The following is a 21,973-nucleotide window of genomic DNA, read 5'->3' as shown; positions in this document are numbered from 1 at the left end:
AATATTTCATACATGAAAAGCCTCAAAAAATTGCTTATCAAGCACCCTTTCTCAAGGAGGTACTAATGGATTACTTCACTGAAACAAGATATACAGTGAAGGATTAACCCGGCAGGCCTGAGCTGCCTAAACTCTGCACATTTCAAGGAAAGATCTGGCCCTTCCCTGGCTCTTGGAAGATAATTTCAAAGTTTTGCATGTGTCTTTGTTTACCTGGAGGCTTGGGTCACAAAAAATTGTCTATGCTAATGATGTGATTTATGGTGGAAGCCCTGAGCCATGTGGTATCAATCTGACCTTTGAGAAGGCTGGAGATTAAGAAACAAAGGTCAGCCCCAAAGACACCCCATTCCTACATCACCGTCCCCCAATAAAAACTCTGGATACCGTGTCTTAGGCAAGCTCTCCTGGTTACAATACTTCATAGGTGCCACGTATTGTTGCTAGGAGAATAAATGTTATGTGTAAGACTCTGCTGGGAGAGGACAACTTGAGCTTATCACTGGTCTCTCCTGGACTAAGAGAAACCTTAGAGATTTAATTAAATAACTTAATTTTACAAATAACAAAGCTGAGTTTTAGAGATTAAATGCATTGTCCAAGAACACATAGGAAATTGAAAGAATTAAAATCCAGATGTCCTGACTCCTAATTCAAGGCTCATATGAATCCTGGTTTTCTTTGATATATTCACACATTTAGATCTTTGATGGTATATAGTTGAAGTTAATTCCCTAATTTTTAAGATGACAAATGCTGCTTTATTAATAGTGGTGTCATCTGTATGTCACAGCAACTGCTTATTAGTTGTTCACGATTTGAAGAATTAACATGTCCAGGAAAAATATATTCAGAAACCAAATTTAGTAAAATATAATGACCTAAAGCAGTTTAACACCTTCATTTTGTGTTATTTTGCATGCTATTAAGTACCTTTACCATACCCTTTACTTAACCAGAAGTATTTTTTTAAATCATAAATAAATTTTTCTAGGAATGAAGTATTAATTTTATGAGAAGAAAAATTTATGAGCTTTCATTATTGAAAATCACTCTAAAACATAATAGATTACTATGGCCTCTTCATTAGCTTAGTATGGACAGTTTTTGAAGATAATTTAACATTTTATGTCAAGGAATATACATTTTTTTATTTAAAAAAACGTTTATTATTTATTTTTGACACATAGAGAGAAAGAGAGAGAGAGAGAGACAGGCAGAGAGAGTGGGGAACAAAGGATCCCAAGAGGGCTCTGCACTGACATCAGAGACCCTGATGTGGGGCTTGAACTCACAAACCGGGAGATCATGACCTGAGCCAAAGTCGGACACTCAACTGGCTAGGCCGCCCAGGCCCCCAGAATTTATTTCTGATCTGAGTCCCACTCATGGTTTTAGACTCCTTAGGAAACCAATTTAAATCGAATTTGTGCTGAAACTGTTTTATCCTTTAAAAAGGTTTTTCTAACACTAAATCTCCCATTGTATATTACTGATTTTTCACAAAGCCTTTCATGCTTTTTGAACCAGGAAGATAGCAGAATTGCTTTTTGTGAAGATAGAGAAAGAGAGCCAGATTCATTGGAGAATATTGGTCTGACTGATAATGGTGGAGAAAAAAATGGGCAGAATATATCAAAAGAAGTAATAGAATATCCCAGGGAAGGAAGAAGCAAAAGGAACACTGCTTACTTTTTATCCTGGTTTCTTAAAAACAGTAACAGTTTGAACAAAATCAGTTTGAATGTAACATAATTACATTAGCTTAAAAACCTTTTAATTCCATGGTATGACGGAAAAGTTCCCTCGAGTACAGTGTATCACCTTAAATTAGCCCAAGTGTTTCCATCAGCAGTTGAATAAAGTACTATACAATTAAGTACTGCTTTTCCTCAGTGAGGAAAAAGCAAAAAAGTTTAAGAAAATATTACTCGAGCATTTTTATCCTCAGACTAAAGCTGAAAAAAAAATTCTAGAGTGTGATCATTATCTTAAGGAAAAATGGCTGCTATAATTGAATTTTTTAAAAAGTTATAAAGATTTGAAGTATCCAGCTACCCCTTATCTTAGAAAGCAGATGATCCTAAATATTTATGTATTTATGTCCTAAACAAACTTTGATTAGTTTTAACATAATATGTGTAACTTTTAAAATTGGCATTCATATCTCAGAGATAGAATTCACAGTGTATTCACAACTCACAGAACTCACAATTCACACTGTATTAAATCTCAGAACTAGGTCATATAGTAAGAAGTTTTTCTTTTTTTCCCTTTTTTAATGTTTTTATTTTATTTTTGAGAGAGAGACAGAGAACGTGAGTGGGGAAGGGGTAGAGAGAGGGGGAGACACAGAATCTGAAGCAGGCTTCAGGCTCCTAGCTGTCAGAACAGAGCCTGACGTGGGGCTCGAACCCACGAACTGTGAGATCATGAGCTGAGCCGAGGTCAGACACTTAACCAACTGAGCCACCCAGGGGCCCCAGAAGTTTTTCTTTTTTTAAACCCTCAAATTCTAGATTACTTTATTAGTGTCAGGCTATTAGGATTAAAGGTATCTTGGATATCACGGAGACTAACCTCTTTACAAATTAAATAAATGGCCCAGAAAAGTAATGATTTGGCAAATATCAATTAGCCAAATAAAACAGAATTTGGACTAGAATTCAGATTACCAGACTTCCAGTTCAGGGATACTAAAGTTATACTACTTTAAACAGAAGTCTTAACAAAGTTAAAATTAAAAGATAACAAGGACACTTAATTTACAATAGTTTCTCTTTATTTAAAACAAATTAGATGAGAAATTCTACTTTTGAGTTAGAGATTCTGATTTTATTTGTGGAGACAGAGAGAAAGAAACATTTCTTTTAAACTCCGTTAATTTGCTCAACTATCTGAATCATTGCATTGATCACATATATTACAGTACTAGATGCCTAAGCCCATGCAAAATTTCCTTCAAAATATAGGTACAATAGTGGCTGACCTAAACAATATGTAGTATAGTGGAGGGAGGCCGACATTGATGGTTTGTCATGTGATATGTAGTGCTTTATATTTGGTAAGACTTAGGACACCATAAATTTCCCTTAAGTTAAGGTGTACCTTACTCAGAGTTCATTTAATGGGTATTAAATGTAATTTAGCTTTGTTATATGGAAATTATAAAGACAAGATTGTGTTGATCTGTTTTATTCCTTTAAGCAAGATAACACAGAAGTAAAATAGGGAAGAGAAAATACAAATTAGTAGCCCATGGGTTGAGTTTGACCCACAAAACGTTTTGTTTGGCTTATCCAGTGTTAGCCTATGGTATTCGGAACAATACTTCCAATATCCTGTCATTATTTTTTTTCAATATATGAAGTTTATTGTCAAATTGGTTTCCATACAACACCCAATGCTCATCCCAAAAGGTGCCCTCCTCAATACCCATCACCCACCCCACCCCCCCTCCCTCCCACCCCTCATCAACCCTCAGTTTGTTCTCAGTTTTTAAGAGTCTCTTATGCTTTGGCTCTCTCCCACTCTAACCTCTTTTTTTTTTTCCTTCCCCCCCTCCTGTCATTATTTAAAAAGATTTCCCATTTAAAAAAATCCAAACTTCTGACTTCTCATGAAAAATCAGATGATTTGGCAATGCCAGCTCGCAGCTGGAACTGAATTAATGTGGCTGTCCTCTTTAGATATGTGCTTTCTAGTTGACAACAGTCACTTACCACTCCCTGTTATCTCTCAAATGGAGTGTCCAGGGCTCTCTGGGCATTTGAGTTTGAGATCCCTGTTTAAAGCAAACATTCTTTTTGAGGGGAGGAGGTAGATAATTGGAAAAAGAAGGGGAAAAATGAAAAATGAATGGAGAAAGTTCTGCTGTGAAACTATATATTCAGGGATTCCTTCACCCCAGAATATTTAAGATATGGTGAACAAGGGACTTATCCATTCAATAAATATTTATTAAACACCAATTACATGCCAGGTGTTAAGTTAGGTGCTAGGGATACAGCAAGAATAGACTGGTCCTTATTCCAATAATGCTTACAGTCCAGTAAGCTCTCACAAATAAATCACACAAATATAAAATCACAAATGTGCAAATGATATGAAGGAAAGGAGCATAATGCTCTGAGAGTCTATAATTTTGGAATCTAATCTGGTTGGATAGTTGAATGAAGGCTTTCCTGAAGAAATGTTACCTTGGAGCTAAGAGTTAACTAAGCAAAGGAAAAAAAACATTCTAAGAAGAGGGAAAAGAACATAGAAAGGTTCTGTGGTATAAGGGAGATGGCAAGTACAAAGGACTGAAAGAATGCTAAGTGTGGCTGGCATGATGAGGAATAAGGAGGAACACAGTATAAAATGAGGTTGGAACCATGAAGTGTCTTCTAACATGTACGAGAGAATTTGTCTTTATTCTAAGAGTGATCAGAGCCAATGGAGGAATCTGGGGGTGGGACTTTTATAATAAATTAGATTTTTGTTTAAAAAGGTAACTGGCGCCTGGGTGGCGCAGTCGGTTAAGCGTCCGACTTCAGCCAGGTCACAATCTCGCGGTTCGTGAGTTCGAGCCCCGCGTCAGGCTCTGGGCTGATGGTTCAGAGCCTGGAGCCTGTTTCCGATTCTGTGTCTCCCTCTCTCTGCCCCTCCCCCATTCATGCTCTGTCTCTCTCTGTCCCAAAAATAAATAAACGTTGAAAAAGGTAACTGGCAACAATGTGCAGAATGGAATGGTGGCAACCAGAGGATACATACACAGTAATTAGAAGGCTAACTGCCATAGACGTGCAATAAATGGTTGTAGCTTGTACCAGCTGTTGTGGGTGGAGAGAAGTGAATGTTAGAATGTTAAGAGATGTTAGAAGATGTATGATTTGTATGAGTCATTTGCTTTTAGGTGGCATGATGCCATGAGTGTGGATGTGATCACTTGGGAAGAACAGGGGCCCAAGGCTCAGGTCTTAAGAAACGTGAACCTCTGTTGGCAAGGCAGAGATTGAACAGCAGCTAGTGAGGTAGTTAAAAAAAAAAAAAAAAAAAAAAGAATCCAGAACAGTGTGCTAGCAAAAGTGCTATGCAGTGTAAGTGTTAGAAAGAAAAATATGGTCATTTGATGCTGAGTGATTAACTTGGGTGAGGACTGAAAAATGTGTAATGAACTTGTTGACATGAAGTTCACTGTGGATCTTAAGGTAACAGCTATTTTGGCAGAGTGATGGGGCAAAGACACATTCGCATGGCTGAAGAAGATGGTGAGCACGTGCATGGTCATCCCTGAAGAAGCTGATGTGAAGAAAGGTAGGGGGTAGCTTTTGGCTTTGTTAAGCCTCTTTCTTGTCTGTTTTCAGATTAATTTTATTAATCTCTACATTCATTTCCTTTTGCTTGTTTCCTTTGGGCTTATTCTATTTTCCTTTTTCTAACAAAAATTGGATGCTTAGCTTGTTAAATTTTAGGTTCTCTTCTGATGTAAACATTTAAAGTTCTAGATTTGGTTCTTGCATGCCAACTTAGCTGCTTCATTCAAGTTCTGTTATGTAATATTTTTAGTTCTAAGTTCTAAGTTCATGTTCTAAGTATTTTCTAAATTCCATTGTGATTCTTTCCCTTATCTATGTGTTCATATGTGTTTGAAGTTTTACCAAATAAAATTTCACACATTATTTTTGCTGCTGAATTCAAACAATGTTTTGGTGGTGACAGAATATGGTCTATGGAATTCCAATTCTTTGAAATTTAGTATTAATAGCTAATAATCAACATATATGCCAGGAGCCACTCTGAAGATTTTACATGAATTATGTAATTTAGTTGCCACAATGATTCTATGAGGTAGGTACTATTGTTATTTTTATAAATGGGAAAATAGGTACTGAGAAGTTAAATAATTTACCGAAGTAACTTTACGAAGCTATGTAGAACTGGTACATGATGGGGCTGCACTTTTTACATTTCTTCCCCACTTTAGATTTTATTCTTGGAATAAATTGCAAGCAGAATTCTTTACTGGGTTGAGGGTTTTTTTTTTTGAGGGGGGTCAATTTCATTGAGGAATAATATATGTACAACATACTGCATGTATTTAGGGTGCACAATTTGGTGAGTTTTGTTATGCATACATATACCACCAAAACAATCAAATATAGAATATTTCCACACCCTCTCCATTTCATCCTATACCTCTGTTGTACATCCTCCCTTCTGCCTCAGGCTTCAAGCAACTGGTGATCCAGTTTCTATGACTATAGGTTAGTTTGAATTTTATTTTTTAAATTATTATGTTCATTTTGGGGGGGGGGGCAGGGAAAGAGGGAGACACAGAATCTGAAGCAGACTCCAGGCTCTGAGCTATCAACACAGAGGCTGATGCAGAGCTTGAACCTCCAAACTGTGAGATCATGACCTGAGCTGAAGTCGAATGCTTAACCGACTGAGCCACCCAGGCAACCCTAGTTTGGATTTTCTAAAATTTAATATAAATGTAATATAGTGTGAGTTCATTTTTGTCTGGATTCTTTCATTCTGCCTACCAATATTTAGATTCATTCATGTTGTTTTGTCTATTAATGGCTCGTTCCTCCTTTTACTGCTGAGTAGTACTCCTTTGTATGGATATACCACATTTGTTTATCTCTGGTTTTGTTGGAAATCTACGTTAATTTCAGTTTGATAAAGTTGCTGTGAACATTCATATTCAAGTTTTTGTACGGACATATGCTTTCATTTATTTTGGGAATCTAGGACTATAATGACTAGGTTTATGACAAGTTTGTTTTCCTTTTTAGAAACTGCCGTTTTCCAAAGTGGTTGTAAAACTTTATGTTCCTATCATCAGTGCATGCATTCCAATTAATCTCCATTTTTGCCAATATTGGTATAGTCAGTGTTTTTAATTTTAGTCTTTCTACTATATTTAGTGGCATCTCATTGTGGTTTTAGTTTTCATTTTCCTGACTAATTATTTTGAGTATTTTTTCATGTGTTTCTTATTGAATTTTATTATAATTGAGCTGTAAGAGATCTTCATATATTCTGGATACAAGTTTGTTGTCAGATATATTTTCTCCCAGTCTGTAACTTGCCTTTTCCTTATCTGCCTTGCAAACAAGTTTAATTTTTATAAAGTCTTATTTGTCGATTTTGGTTCATGTTTTTGTTTCCTAAGAAATCTTTGTCTCCTTCAAGGCAATGAAGATTTTCTTTTTTTTTCTTCCACAAGTTTTAGCTTTTATATTTAGGCTTATAATCCATGTCAAATAGATTTCTGTGTGTGGTGTGAGGTAAGAATCAATATTCAGTTTTTTCAATATGGACAACCAGTTATTTCAGCACCATTGTTTAAAAATAGCATTCATTTCCTCCCTAAATTACCTTCACATCTTTGTAAAAAAAAAATCAATTAACTACATATGTATGAGCCTAATTCTGGATTTATTCTGCCTCATTGACCTACATGTCTATTTTTTCCCATTATTACAATGTCTTGATTACTGTAACTTTATAATAAATCTTAAAATCAGGTAGTATGATTCTCCAACTTCATTCTTTTTCATAATTATTTCAGCTATTTTAAGTCCTTTGTATTTCCATATACATTTTTATTTTATTTTATTCATTTATTTTAAAAGTATTATTTATTTTGAGAGAGAGAAAGGGGGAGAGAGAGAGAGAGAGAGAGAGACGGGGAAGGGCCAAGAGAGGGAGAGAGAACCCCAAGAAGGACATGCACTGCCAGTTCAAAGCCCAGCGTGGGGACTCAAACACATGAATTGTGAGATCATGACCTGAGTAGAAACCAAGAGCTAGGTGTTCAGTTGCCTGAGCTACCCAGGACCCCTTTCCACTACATTTTTAAATAATCATGGCAATTACTACCAAAAAATCCTGAGATTTTAATGAGGATTGCATTGAATGTATAGGTGAATTTGGGGGACAAATGACATCTTAATGAGTTTTCCAGGGTCCACTTTACCATTTACTTAGGGCTTCTTTAATTTCTCTCAGTAGTTGTCTTCTTTTCATTGTAGAAGACTTGCACATCTATTATGACATATATTTCTAAGTATTTTAATTTGTGGTGCACTATTTTTATTTCATTTTCTAATTGTTTTCTGCTAGTATATAAAATATAGTCATATCATGCAAGCTTCTTAAATTCACTTATTAGCTACAACAATTTTTTGTTGATTTATTAGGATTTTGTACGTAAACAATCATATTACCTACAAATGTTTCTTAAATTCCATGTATGAGTGAAATTATATGGCATGTTTTCTGACTTATTTCACTTAGCATTATACCCTTTAGATCCATTCATGTTGTTGCAAATGGCAAGATTTCATTGATTTTTATGGCTGAGTAATATTCCATTGTATATACTTATACCACATCTACTTTATCCATTCATCAATTGATAGACACTTGGGCTGTTTCCATGTCTTGGCTATTATAAATAATGCTGCAATAAACATAGGGGTGAATATATCTTTTCAAACTAGGGTTTTTGTATTCTTTCATATTCTTTAGATAAATACCCAGTATTTTTTTGTTTTTGGGGGGTAAATACCCAGGATAGAATTATATGGTATGGTAGTTCTATTTTAAATTTTTTGAGGAACCTCCATACCGTTTTCCACATGGCTGCACCACTTTGCATTCCCACCAACAGTGCACAAGTTTTTCTTTTTCTCCACATCCTCGCCAGCATTTGGCATTTCTTTTGTTGTTGATTTTAGCCATTCTGACAGGTGTGAAGTGATATCTCATTATGGTTTTGATTTGCATTTCCTTGATGATTAGTGATGTTGAGCATCTTTTCATGGGTATCTTTTTTTCAGAAATGTCTGTTCATGTCTTCTGCCCATTTTTAATTGGGTTATTTGGGGGGGGTGGTTCTTGGTTTTCTTTCTTTGTAATTTTTAAGTCTTTTTTTTTTCTTACCTTACTGCAATGTCTAGGGCCTCTAGCACAATGGCCATGATAAGAAGTGAAGTATCTTCTTGTCCTAGGGAGTAATGTATCTTTCTTTCTTCCTCTTTCTTCCTCTCTCTCTCCTACAATGGAGACAATTTTATTTCTCTCCTTCCAATTCTTCTTTCTTTTCTTTCTTTCTTTCTTTCTTTCTTTCTTTCTTTCTTCCTTTCCTTTCCTTCCTTCCTTCCTCCCTCTTTCTCTTTCTCCCTTTCAAGTAATCTTTATACCCAATGTGGGGCTTGAATCCATGACCCTGAAATCAAGAGTCACATGGTCTACCAACTGAGCCAGCCAGCCATGGAAGTAATCTTTCATTATTAAGTATAATGTTGGCTATAAATTTTTTATAAATGTTCTTTGCTATATTGAGGAATTTCTCTTCTTTACCATATTTTGCTAAAAGTTGATTTTTTAAAAAATCATGATTGTTGAATTTTGTCAAATCCTTTTTCTGCATTTATTGAGAGGATATGATTTTCTCCTTTACATTGTCAATAAGGTTTATTATGTTGATTTAAAAAAAATTTTTTAACATTTATTCATTCTTGATAGAGACAGAGTATGAGTGGGGGGAGGGGCAGAGAGAGAGGGAGACAGAGAATCTGAAGCAGGCTCCAGGCTCTGAGCTGTCAGCACAGAGACCAACACCAGGTTCAAACTCAAGAACCATGAGATCATGACCTGAGCCAAAGTCGGCTGCTTACTCGACTGAGCCACCTAGGCGCCCTTATTATGTTGATTTTTGAATGTTAAATCAATGTTGCATTCTTGGGATAAAAAAATTTGGTCAGGATGTGTTATCTTTTATGCATAGTTTTGGATTTGATTTGCTAATATTTGCTGTTATTTTTCATAATTACTTTTTCCTTTATTTATTTTTTAAATGTTTATATATTTTTGAGAGAGAGAGAGAGAACATGAGCAAGAGAGGGGCAGACAGAGAGGGAGACACAGAATCTGAAGAGGTTCCAGGCTCTGAGCCGTCAGCACAGAGCCTGACATGGGGCTCAAACCCACTGACCGTGAGATCATGATCTGAGCTGAAGTTGGATGCTTAACTGAGCCACCTAGGTGCCTCTTTCCTTTATTTTTAACAAAAAATTTTTAGATGTTTATTTTTGAGAGAGAGAGAACACAAGTGGGGTAGGGGTAGAGAGAGGGAGGGGGACAGAAGATCCGAAGTGGGCTCTGCACTGGCAGCAGAGAGCCCAATGTGGGGCTCGAATTTATGAACCATGAGATCATGACCTGATCTGAAATCTTACACTTAACTGACTGAGCCACCCAGGTGCCCCCATAATTACTTTTTCTGAATTTGGTATCATTTAGTCCTCATAACAACCCTATGGGATGGGCATTATTATTACCCATTTATGGAGAAGGGACATAGGCACAGCTGGTATTGAGATATACTCTCAATCACTTCGTCACTGTCTCTAATTTGTTAATGTTGCTTTCATGCTCTAGTATGTGCTCAATTTCTAAAACTGTTCCTTAATAAAAAGTGTATCCTCTTGTTGGAAATTTTATTCCATGAATGATCACTGTTTGTATGCCCTTACATTTAATATATTTAAATTTTTATGTTCCTTATATTTTTCAAAAACAGAAGTAAAAATGGAAAATTCACGACTATGTGGAAATTTAACAACACGTTCTTGAACAACCATTGGGTTAAAAAAGAAACCAAAAGGAAAATTAGGCCATATTTCAAGACGTATTAAAATGATGTTACTTATAGCTTTTCATATATGCCCTTTATTATGTTGAGGTAATTTTCTTTTATTCCTACTTTGTTGAGAGTTTTTATCATGAAAGAATGTTAAATTTTGTCAAATGCTTTTCTGTATCTATTGAAACAATCACATAACTTTATCCTTTATTCTGTTAATATGGTGTACTGCATTAATTGATTTTTCTATGTTGAACCATTCTTGCATCCCAGAGACAAATCCAACTTGGTGTATGATCCTTTTACTGTGCTCTTGGATTCAATTTACTCATATTTTCTTGAGGATTTTGACATCTATATTTATCTGAATATTGGCCTGTAGATTTCATGTATTGTCTTTGGCTGGGTTTGGTATCAGGGTGATGTTGGCCCTATAAAATGAGTTAGGAAATGTTTTATTTTTAAAATTTCTTTTCATATTTATTTATTTTTGGGAGAAAGAGAGACACAGCATGAGCAGTAGAGGGGCAGAGAGAGGAAGACACAGAATCCCACAGTGCTGACAGCTCAGAGCCCGATGTGGGGGTCAAACGCATGAACTGATAATGACCTGAGCTGAAGTCAGATGCTTAACTGACTGACCCACCCAGGCACCCCAGGAAATGTTCTTTTCAATTTTTGGAGGGAGTGTGTAAGAAAAACTGTCATGAATTTTTTAAATGTTTGGTAGAATTCTCCAGTGAAGCCATCCGAATCTAAACTTTGCTCTGTTGGTAGGTTTTTGATTACTGATTCGCTCTCCATACTAGGTATAGGTCTTTTCAGACTTTTTATTTCTGTGGCATCAGTTGTAAAGTCTCTTCTTTCACTTATAATTTTCTTTTCTTTTTTTCTAAATTTCACTGTTTTTTTTTTTTCTGTAGTTTTCTATTCTCTATGTCATTTATTGCTACTCTGATCATTGCTATTTCCTTCCTTCCACTAACTTTGGGCTTAGTGGGTTCTTTTTCTAGCTCCTTGAGTTGTAGGTTTAGATTGTTCATATGAGATCTTTGTTCTTTGTTAATGTAGTCATTTATCACTACAGACTTCTTAGTGCTACTTTTGTTCACATAAGTGTGGGTATGTTGTATTTTCCTTTCTTATGAGATATTAAAATTTTTTTTTAAATCTTTATTTACTTTTGAGAGAGAATGAGCGAGCAGAGGAGGAACAGAGAGAGGGGGAGACACAGAATCTGAAGCAGGCTCCAGGCTGTCAACACAGAGCCTGATGTGGGGCTCGAATTCATGAACTGTGAGATCATGACCTGAGCCAAAGTTGGACACTTAACCGACTAAGCCACCCAGAAGCCCCTGTCATGAGATATTTTCTAATTTCCTTTTTTATTTCTTCTTTGACCCAATGGCTGTTCAAGAGTGTGTTAATTTCCAAAGTTGTGAATTTTCCAATTTTACTTCTGCAATTGCTTTTTAATTTTCATTTCATTGTGGTCAGAAAAAAAAAAACTTGGTTTCAGTCTTGTCAAATTTGTGAAGACCTATTTTGTGATTTAACATGTCATCTACCCTGGGGAAAGATCCATATGTGCTTGAGAAGAGTGTGTATTCTGCTGCTGTTGGGTGAAATGTTCTGCGTATGTCTGTTAGTTTCATTTGGTGTATAGTGTTACTCAAGTGCTTTGTTTCCTTTTTGAACTTCTGTCTGGATATTCTATCCATTATTAAAAATGGGGTATTGAAGTCTCTTACTCTTATGCTATTACTGTCTATTTCTTCCTTCAGTTCTGTTAGTATTTGCTTTCAGTCTATATGTATTCTTAAATCTGAAGTAAGTTTCTTGTAGACAGTATATAGTTGGGTCTTATATTATTATTTTCAACTCAGTTAACTCTAAATGATTTGATTGGGGAGTTTAAAACCATTTACATTTAAAGTAATTATTAATAACTAAGGATTTACTATTGCCATTTTGTTGATATTTTTCTTAGTCTTGTTATTCTTTGGTCTGTCTTTTCATCATTTGCTATTCTCCTTTGTGATTTGTTGATTTTTTTTTGTATTGATAAGCTTTGATTCCTTTCCCTTTTACTATTGTATAACTTCTACAGGTATGTGTGAGTAGTTACCTTGGGGTGTACAAAAAATATAACAGTTTAAGCTGATAATAACTTAAGTTCAACTGTATACAAAAACTCTATACTTTAACTTCTCCCCCTTAACATTTTTTTGTTGTACCACTTTGTGTATCTTTTAACATTTTTATAATCATTTTTCCTTAACATTTATACTGGAATTAAAAGTGATTTAATCGCCACCATTACAATAATACAATTCTATATTTGTCTATGTATTTATCTTTACATGAGTTTCATAACTATGCTATTATGTGGCTTTTTACCATCCTTTTGTTTTAACTTGAAGAATTCTCTTTGGCATTATTTTGCAAGGCAGGTATGTATTTTGTAAGGCAGTTGATGAACTCCTTCAGCTTTTGTTTATCTGGAAAAGTCATTATTTTCCCATTTTTGAAGGATATTTTTACAAAGTAAATATTATTCTTTGTTGGCAGTTATTTTTCTCTCAGCACTTTAGATCATCCCACTTTTTCTGGCCTGCAAGATATCTGTTGAAAAATCTGTTAACAGTCCTATAGGGATTCCCTTGTAAGTGAAAAGGCTCTATTCTTCTGTTTTTAAAAATAATTTTGGCTTTTGACAACTTGATTATAATTTGTCTTTCTTTGGATTCCTCTTTTTTAATAATCTTCTGGCTTCTTGGATCTGGATGTCCATTTCCTACTCCAGATTTGGGAAGTTTTCAGCCATTATTTCTTTGAATAAGCCTTCTGGTCCTTTCTCTGTCTCTTTCCCATCTAGGACTCAATGCATATACTGGTCTGTTTGATGGTGTACTACAAGTCTCTTTAGCTTTGTTCATTCTTTCTCATTCTATTTTTGCTCTTCTGACTGAATTATTTCCAATGACTTGTCTTTGAGTTCATTATCCTTTCTTCTGTTTGATCTAGTCTGCTGATGAACCCTCAAATGAATTTTCACATCAGATTTTGTGTTTTCAGCTCCAAGATTTCTGTATCATACTTTTAAAATCTTTTCTAAATGTTTATTTTTGAGAGAGAGAAAGCATGAGCAGGCTGACAGGGGGGATTTCATAATCAGAAACTTGCTGTCTTTCATTAATTTGGGCAAATTCTAAGTCTTTATTCTTTTGAAGAATTTCTCTGAAATTCCAATTAGACATATAATGGAGCTGTTCATTCTATTTTCATTCTCCCTTAATCCCTGTTCATAGTTATGATTTTTTATTTTTCTGAGCTATATTCTGGGTTATCTTACTTTCAGATCTTCACTAATTGCTTTGTTTAATCTGTTGTTTAACCATTCATTCCAGTTTTTAATTTTAATATTTTTAATTTAAAAATGATTTCCAAATGTGCCTAAAGTTTTAAAGTCATATATCAATACTTTTTACTTTCTTAATTCACATAAAAATTTTGTTATGTATTTGATAATTCTAACATTTTTAATCTTGGTAGTGTAGATTCTGTAGTGTAATTTTTCATCTTATGCTTATGTTCTGTGAAATTTTATCTGTTAGGATTCTGGGTTTAAGGTATACTTCTCAAGGGGCACCTGGGTGGATCAGTCAGTTAAGTGTCCGACTTTGGCTCAGGTCATGACCTCTCAGTTCAGTTCCTGAGTTCAAGCCCTGCATCAGGCTCTGTGCTGACAGCTCAGAGCCTGGAGCCTGCTTTGGATTCTATATCTCCCTGTCTCTCTGCCCCTCCTCTACCTGCACGTGCTCTCTCTTTCTGAAAAATAAACATTAAAAAAAAACTTTAAAGTATACTCGTCAACAAATGATTTGCATGTGCTCCTTCCAGGTTCTTGAGGTTACTACCAAGCCAGCATACCAATAAACTACATTTTCAGTTTGGGTTTTATTTTTTTCTCCAAGTTGACAGAAGTGGTGTGAACTCGTGTGAGAATAAATTTGCCATGCATTCTCGGTAAAGACTTTTCTTTCCCAATTTGTACCTCCATCACCCAAGACCGAGGCAGAGAGAGGCACAAAGCCCATCATCAACCTTTGACAAAATGCTTATTTTTCATAGTCCATTCACTGAAGATATACACTTTGAGAATTCTGGGATTAAGTTGGAGGGAATGAAGTCTCTGATTAGACTTCATCACAAGGTATTGCCTCCAATGTCACCTTCCCAGACCCCCAACACATAAAAGTAACATCCAAGCTTTAGGCCAGCAGGAAGCAGCTAATAACCACCTCCAACCCCAAGGCAAACATCTGTGTGTTACTTTAACATTCTGCATTCACTCTGTGCGTGTTTTTTTTGTTTGTTTTTGTTTTTGTTTTTGTTTTTTTGTTTTTTACCTCTGAGGAATTTCTTCACTTCTTTGAAAAAGACTGAATACTCTCTGCAGCATTTTAAGGTATTTTTCTGAATCTTTGTTCAGCCAGATGGCCCTGGTTTCTACTTCTATAAACTAGGAGCTGAGGGTCATATGTTGAGAATGAAGGGGGAAGAAAGAGTTTGTTGGAGAGGGCAAAGGTTTGAAATGGGGGAAAGTGGGAAAGCAAATAGTAAAGTACTAAATAATGAAAAGTTGGTGGTGACCATCAGAATATATTATAAGGATCAATCACTTGATAAGACTTTATAGCCTTTGGCTATATGGTAGCTTTACATCTGATGCATAGCCATTTAACCTTGGAAAAATCACACCCTGCTTGTATCTACCTGTATCATGGGGGTTGTGAAGACAAATGTTACAAAATCCAACATTGAACTAAAACCACTATTTCCAGCAAATAGTAACTGACTCATGATGTGAGACTTGTTTTACAGACTTTTCTATTTAATAGATTTTGTTGAAACCAAATTAGCAAAGTCCTAATTACTATGTGCCATTTACCATGATATAAAAATAGTATTGCTAAGCAAAACTCAGATATATTAAAGTGGTTTCATTACTAATATTTTACCTGTGGTAACCAAAATGAACTTTTATCTAGTTATGTCACAATAATCCAAAAGAATCTTGGCATTCATACCATAGGCAAGCTTTTCAGTAGAAAACATAAAGACCTTAGAAAGTACATAAATAATTTACTTCAAATGTTCACCAAAATGAAGTTAATGTCCAACTTTTAGATGGCTAAATATTTTCTAGATTTGGCCTTTTCCAGATTGTTATTCAATAATATATTCACCATTGTTCTAGCTGCCATGAGATAAAAATATAATAAAGTAACTTATCCTTAAAGAATTTCCATTTTTGGTGGTGGAATGCTTTTGTGAGAAATCACAAAACATTATAACGACACCCTAGTACATGTAAGTTTAACTACACACTATTTGACCTATCATCGGTATTTGGAAGAATGTATTCATTGTCAGGCACAATGAGAGCATCCATGATTGTAGGAGTTTAATTTTCCTAAATTTAATTTTCCTGGTTGTTTTGGCATTGTGATTAGGTCACCATATTTTATCCCAATTAAGCAACTGGCAATCATGTTACAAAACTGCAAGAAAAAAAAATGTTAACATGGGCCTTGAAGATGAACTCGTTGATTCTGGGGTATATAACAATACTCCAAAGATAGTATACTATCAACTCTCGTCTTAAGTGCTTTTACTTGTTCCAGTGGTAGGTAGCATCTTTTTATCAGATAATCTATTTTAAAGACTAAAGTCTTCCCTGGTAAAAGTGCAGGAGTGTGAACCTTTCTTTGGTAAAGTACCTGTTCTACTGATCATGCCAGAAAAAGTTTAGTAGGTGTTTTTAGATTAGTGTACAGTTTTTTTTTTTTCCCCAACTATCTGCTTCCAGGAGGTTAAGTTGAAAAGTCTAGTTATTTCAAAAGGGCTACTTGTCCTTATCTCAATTCCACTCAAGTGTAGTCAACAAAAGAAAGAGTGATTTAGGTAGTTTTAACTTTTTCAAAACTGAATGAGTTTTAGACGAACCACCAAAATGCATTCAAAGTAGTAATGGTTGTTTTTCTAACTTTATTTTTATATTGCTCCATGGTTCTTTGTCCTTAAAGTTAGAATGTTTTTAATCAGTGAGAAACGTATGCAACAAGTGCTTTAAAGAGGTTGACAGTAAGATGAAATTGGCATTTAATGACAGCAAAGAGAGTGATTTGGTAATCAAGAAGTACAACTATTCAAACAGGTATAGGATCTTTTGGTAAAAAAAAAAAAAAAATCAAATGTCAGTTACGTTTTGTTATTTGCCACTACATAGGCTTTCCCTACCATCCTTCTACAATACCAAGAACTCACTGACAAAGCTTCATTAATTCAGAAGGATCAATTGAAAGTGTACTTCTAATAATGTAAATTCAAATTCTCTTTTAAATACAGATTCCTCTGGATTTTTTTCTAATGAATAAGGAAATGGTTTTTGGTCAAGATATCTTTCTCAGTTGAAAATTTGTTTTTTTAAGTACAGTTATGTGTCTTAAATTTGTTAATTTCATTATAAAAAGAGAAGCATAGACAATCTATAATTTTAGGAGACACTCCAAAAGGAAAAAGCTTTGATCTATCTTCTTTCTGAATTACAGTGTCTTGGTTTATTGTGTTTTACTGCTTTTTGAAAAGTACATCACACAAACAAAAGATTCCCTTAACAAGACTTTTAGACTTTTAATTCTTCCTCATTTAGCTTGGAACATCAGCAACTAAAAGTATGAAAACCCAATCTAGATATGATGCAGTTTATGCTGTAGAAGCATACTTTCATAATTTTGAACTTAACTATAGACGCTTTTACTATTGTGATAGTATTTAGCCACTCTGTGATTACCTCAAGGTGAGAGGTATGACTGGGAGAGGGCACAAGGGAATCTTCTGGGGCACCAGAAATGCCGTCTGTCTTAGTCTGGGTGGTGGTAACACGAGTGTAGGCATACATAAAATTTCACCTAGCTGTACACTTAAGATTTATGCCCTTTGTAGCATATCTTATATCTAAAAAGGTAAAAAAAGGTAAAAAAAAAAAATGAGTATTTGGCTACTTTATGAAATGCCTAATATTTTTACAGTGAATTATTAACATGATTTTATAGGTCCAAATGTATAGGGGAAAAACAAATTATCTGATGACCATGGCATAAGAATTGCTAGTCTCTTTCAGGTAAATTATATCTGAAGCTAGAGTAAAACAAATGAGAGGTCTCTGGTATTGTATCAGAAATGGTGTCAGGAAGAACACAATGTATCGATTTAACTATAAAGGACAGAAGTGTTAAAACAGAAGCTTAAACAACAACTAGAAGATGAGAACATCATCAAATAAGTGACATGACTATGGCATGATTATGTGATTTATGATTACCCATGCTTTTTACTTTTGCTTTTTACTGTTTCGGTTTTGTCATTATATTGCTTGGACTTCCAAAGGGTGGGGAAGGAAAAGAATTCAAGTTAAATTAGTTTTGTTTCTTATTTTCAACTGTTGTTTTCAGTGTGGTAAAAAGCTGAAGTTATGACTGTAATTTTAAAATTATGCATTCTACTTCCCCATCTATTATGGGAGAAAAGAGTTGGTTTACACAGGGAATATAAACAATCTGCCTCAAATTTTTTTTTTTTTACTTTTGCACAGAACTATGTTAATTCTCATCACCTCCAAAAGCCTTTGAGAGGATTAGCTGCATAGACCAATATTGTTCTATATTAGTCAGTATTAAGCATATGATGTCACCTTGTTTCCACCCCTCCTCAATCTTTTTTTTTTTTTTTGTGGGGGAGGGGAAGGGAGAGTTTTTGGGCAATTCTCAAAATTCTGTGGCTTAAATTCCACTAGCTGACACACATGATTGACAACCTTCCACTCTCAAACCTGTTTGAAATGGGTCAAATACCTAAGCGCTGCAGAACAATGCAATCCAACCAGCAATTCCCCATAAAAGAGAAAGGGGGTGTGATTAGGTTCCAGCTATTAAGTTATTGCAAAAACAGTTTAGTGGTTTGTTTCCGCAACAGTCATAGGTTAAGCTCGTATTTTCTATCTTAATTAGCTCTAAATAAACCACTAGGCTACAAGAGGTAGGATATATAGCCAAAGCATGGAGCAAGTGGGGCCAACATTAAGAGCGCTACGGAGGTCTTTATACCGACCCTCGGCATCGGTTATCGATCATTAACCCTGCTGGGGAACTTATCGAACGGAATTTGTGTGAGGCTTATCGAGCCACAGGAAAGGAGATGCAGGAGGGAATATAAGCTTCTAATAAAAGAAACGCAGCAACAATAGCAGAGGAACAGCTCTGCCTGGTGACGTAATGGCTGGCAGCAGTCCAGCTTCAGCAGAGCTGCTGCTACCTCAGCATCCAACCTCTCTCAACACAGTCCAGCTTTGGCGGAGCTACCGGGGCCGCTACTTCTTGCGATGCCACTTTGTTGGTGCCGCCAACACCTTACCTCGGAGGGCCAAAACACCGAACAAAGGGTTGTCCTGTTTCAAGTTGTCGGAACCCACACTCTCACTCACTCAACCCCGCCAGCCTCTGAGCAACCGAGTCAATCCGCTTCTTAAGTTTAGGGCGAGAACACTGGCGCACACTCCAGGCGTGCCTCAGTTTCCCCAAGCTGCTCTCGGGTCCGCCTCTCACTGTCCGATCCCCCCTCCCCCCGGCCCTCAGCCCGAGTTGATCGTAGCGGCCCCGCTCACCCGCCCGGCCCCGCATGCCCGTCCTCCCGCCTTACCTCCGCCAGGTAGAGGTTGAGGAGACAGAGCGTGGAGAACTGGAGACAGGAGGGGAAGCAGTAGAGCAGCCAGTGGGGGAAGAAGTGCAGGTGAGCGGGCGGCCGGAGCAGGGGCAGGGAGCCGCTGAGCGAGAAGGCGGCGGAGAAGAGGGTGGTCCTGAGCGCTGCCCACAGGAGACAGAGGAAGAGGCAGAGGCTCTGGTAACTCAGCCGCCGCTCCCGATAGAGGAGCAGCCGCCACAGCTGCAGGTAGGCAAAGGCGAAGAGCGCGGCGTAGAGCAGGGCGTGCAGGATGCTCAGCGCCAACTGCACCGAGCCCGGCACCGCGGCGCCTGAGGCGGCAGCGACGGCGCCTCCGCCTCCGGGCGTCGAGGGCTCGCGGCCGGCCGCCGGACCCGGCACAGGCACCCTCATGAGGGGGCTGGGGAGCGGGCGAGAGAGCGCGGGAAGGAAGAGGCCGGACTCGGAGCCGCCGTCGAGGGGGAGAAGGATTTCCCCCTTACCCCCCACCCACCCCAACCTCCAACCCCAGGAAGCGCCGTGACAGGACCCGGAGCCCCGCGCAGAGCAGCCGCGGTTTTCCGGACCCCGCCTCCTCTCCCCGCCCGCCCCCTCCCCTCCGGGGGTCTCGGCTCCTCCTGCTGCGGCTCCGCTCGGTAGCTGCAAAAAACAACTCTCGGCTGGAGACAATCAGCTGAGAAACCCGAGCATTTGAGGCGCTCGCTCCGCACCGTGGGCTCGCGCCGATTGGCCCAGGTGGGCACGCCCCCTGCGCGCTGCACTCGGAAGGCCACGGGCCACAGGACCCGTCGCTCGAAGGCTCTGAGATCTGATTGGATACCCACTTTCCTCGCCTTCTCCCTCCCCTCCACTCCCCACCCACACTGCCGATTGGCCCGGCAACTACACTGCCAGCTCGCGCCGGCGGGAGGACTCGGTAGTCGCCTGTCACCTGGGGCGGCTTTCGCTCCGCCCCCTGCGCTTCCCATTGGTTGGAGAGGCCGCACGTAGGGAGCACGAGGAGAGGGAGGAGCCTTGGGGGTTCTTTTTTTTGTTTGTTTTTTTGGGTTTTTTTGCTTTGCAGGTCGACCCCTCCGTGCGGTGGTGGCAGTAAGTGTGAAGGGCTTGAGTGCTGCGCTCTATCTAGTAGGTGGGCGCATCGGTTAGCCGCTGCCCGCCAGAGGGGCACGGCGCCGCCTTCTGCCTTTCCTTCACGTGGCGGCAACTGTTGGCTGCGGGAACAGTCCGGGTCCTTCCGGGTAGGTCTGGCCCGCACGTCTCCGCAGGTAAGTGGTAGCGCTGGTCCCTCAATCGAGGGGCTGTGGTTTCCGCCAGCACGGATGGGCCGCACCATCGAGTTCTGGAGTTTGGCTTAGAAGGGGCCTCGCCCGGATCCTTCTGAGGGCCGCTTTGCTTTCTTCTTTTTTCCCCCTGCATAAGCGGCGAGAAAAACATGACCCCTTTGTGGGGAGAGAGGATGGAATGAGAAGGGTGAAATGAAGCTTGAAGCAAAAAATTTCCTCGGCAAATGTCTCTTAAAGGAAGAGGGGTATTAGGATGAGATGGAGGTCCAAGCGACAAGTGAGTAGGGGGAATGTGGGTCTTTGAAAGTTAGAATTTGGAAGGATGCTCTGGGCATAAGTTTAGAGAAAAAAGGCAGAAAGAGAACTGTAAGTCGTTGATGAACGTACTGTCTAGGAAGAAGTAGAATAGTTTGTACTCCTTAAATTCCACACGTATTCCTTCAAACCTTAGTCCTGTTTTCGGTGGACGGTGGCGCTACTCTTGGGCCTCCAAGAGTGCAAATAAGTGAGGGAACTTCCAACCTGTATTGGACTGACATGACATTGCTGACTTTTTTTTTTTTTCTTTCTTGTGTTTGGTAATAAAATGAGCAAAGTGACACAAAATGATGTATTTTCCTTAGAATGAGTGGCACATCACAGATTCAGTATCCCTGTGAAAGACACTGCTCCATGTACTGGTTCCACCAACTCTGCCTGCCCTAACTCACCATACTTTGTCCTAATGTTTTGTGCAAGAGGAGTGTTGCTACCCTCTTTCCAAGCTAAGTGATCTTCAGGGAACTTTAAAGTCCGTCTTGTACTACAGATTCTGGGACAGTGGTTCACCCAGGCGCCAGATACTGGTGTGTTTTGGATTCTTTATAGGACAGACTGTGATAGACGTTCAGGCCTGGCACACTTATGTGGATCCCTCAGATGCAGCGGAGCAGTCAGCTGAGCAGGCTGTTCATTGCAGCCTAGAGTAGTGTACAACTTGTTGAAAGAAATTAATAGGTCTAATCCAACATCCACACTTTAGAGAAGGATCTCATGTTTATTGGAATTTACAAGATACCTCCGAGAATGTGGTTAGGGCACTCACACAGTTCTTTTTGAATTGCGACAGAGTGCTTATGGCAGCAGTGAGTTAAAGTGAGTTAAGCAGTTATGTGCGTAAGTGCGTAAATTAAGCATGAACTCAGAGTTTGGTGATTTTAGGCACTCATCACAATCAGGGGAACCTCATTCCCTGACATGCCTTTTTTTTTTTGTATCTTCC

General features: G+C 38.1%; 2 protein-coding genes across 5 annotated transcripts in view; one reads left to right on the top strand and one right to left on the bottom strand.

Moving 5' to 3' along the window:
* The window catches only part of GPR137C (G protein-coupled receptor 137C), a 63,099-nt gene extending 43,277 nt beyond the window's left edge, over positions 1–19,822 (bottom strand). Inside the window, exon 1 of the mRNA XM_047863638.1 lies at positions 19,409–19,822. Within this exon, the coding sequence (XP_047719594.1) occupies positions 19,409–19,822 (414 nt within the window). The remainder of the gene's footprint in view (positions 1–19,408) is intronic.
* Positions 19,823–20,439: 617 nt separating this feature from the next.
* TXNDC16 (thioredoxin domain containing 16) overlaps positions 20,440–21,973 on the top strand; it is a 137,173-nt gene continuing 135,639 nt past the window's right edge. For 3 of the 4 annotated variants that reach the window (XM_047862816.1, XM_047862814.1, XM_047862815.1), the window contains exon 1: positions 20,440–20,694. The gene's annotated coding sequence lies outside the window, so the exon portion shown is untranslated. The remainder of the gene's footprint in view (positions 20,695–21,973) is intronic. The other variant, XM_047862817.1, reaches the window with a different exon arrangement.

The sequence above is a fragment of the Prionailurus viverrinus genome, chromosome B3 (assembly GCF_022837055.1).
Source record: "Prionailurus viverrinus isolate Anna chromosome B3, UM_Priviv_1.0, whole genome shotgun sequence".
NCBI classification, from domain to species: domain Eukaryota; kingdom Metazoa; phylum Chordata; class Mammalia; order Carnivora; family Felidae; genus Prionailurus; species Prionailurus viverrinus.
The sequence above is the reverse complement of the archived record's forward strand: the minus strand, read 5'-3'. Positions and strand labels throughout refer to the sequence as shown.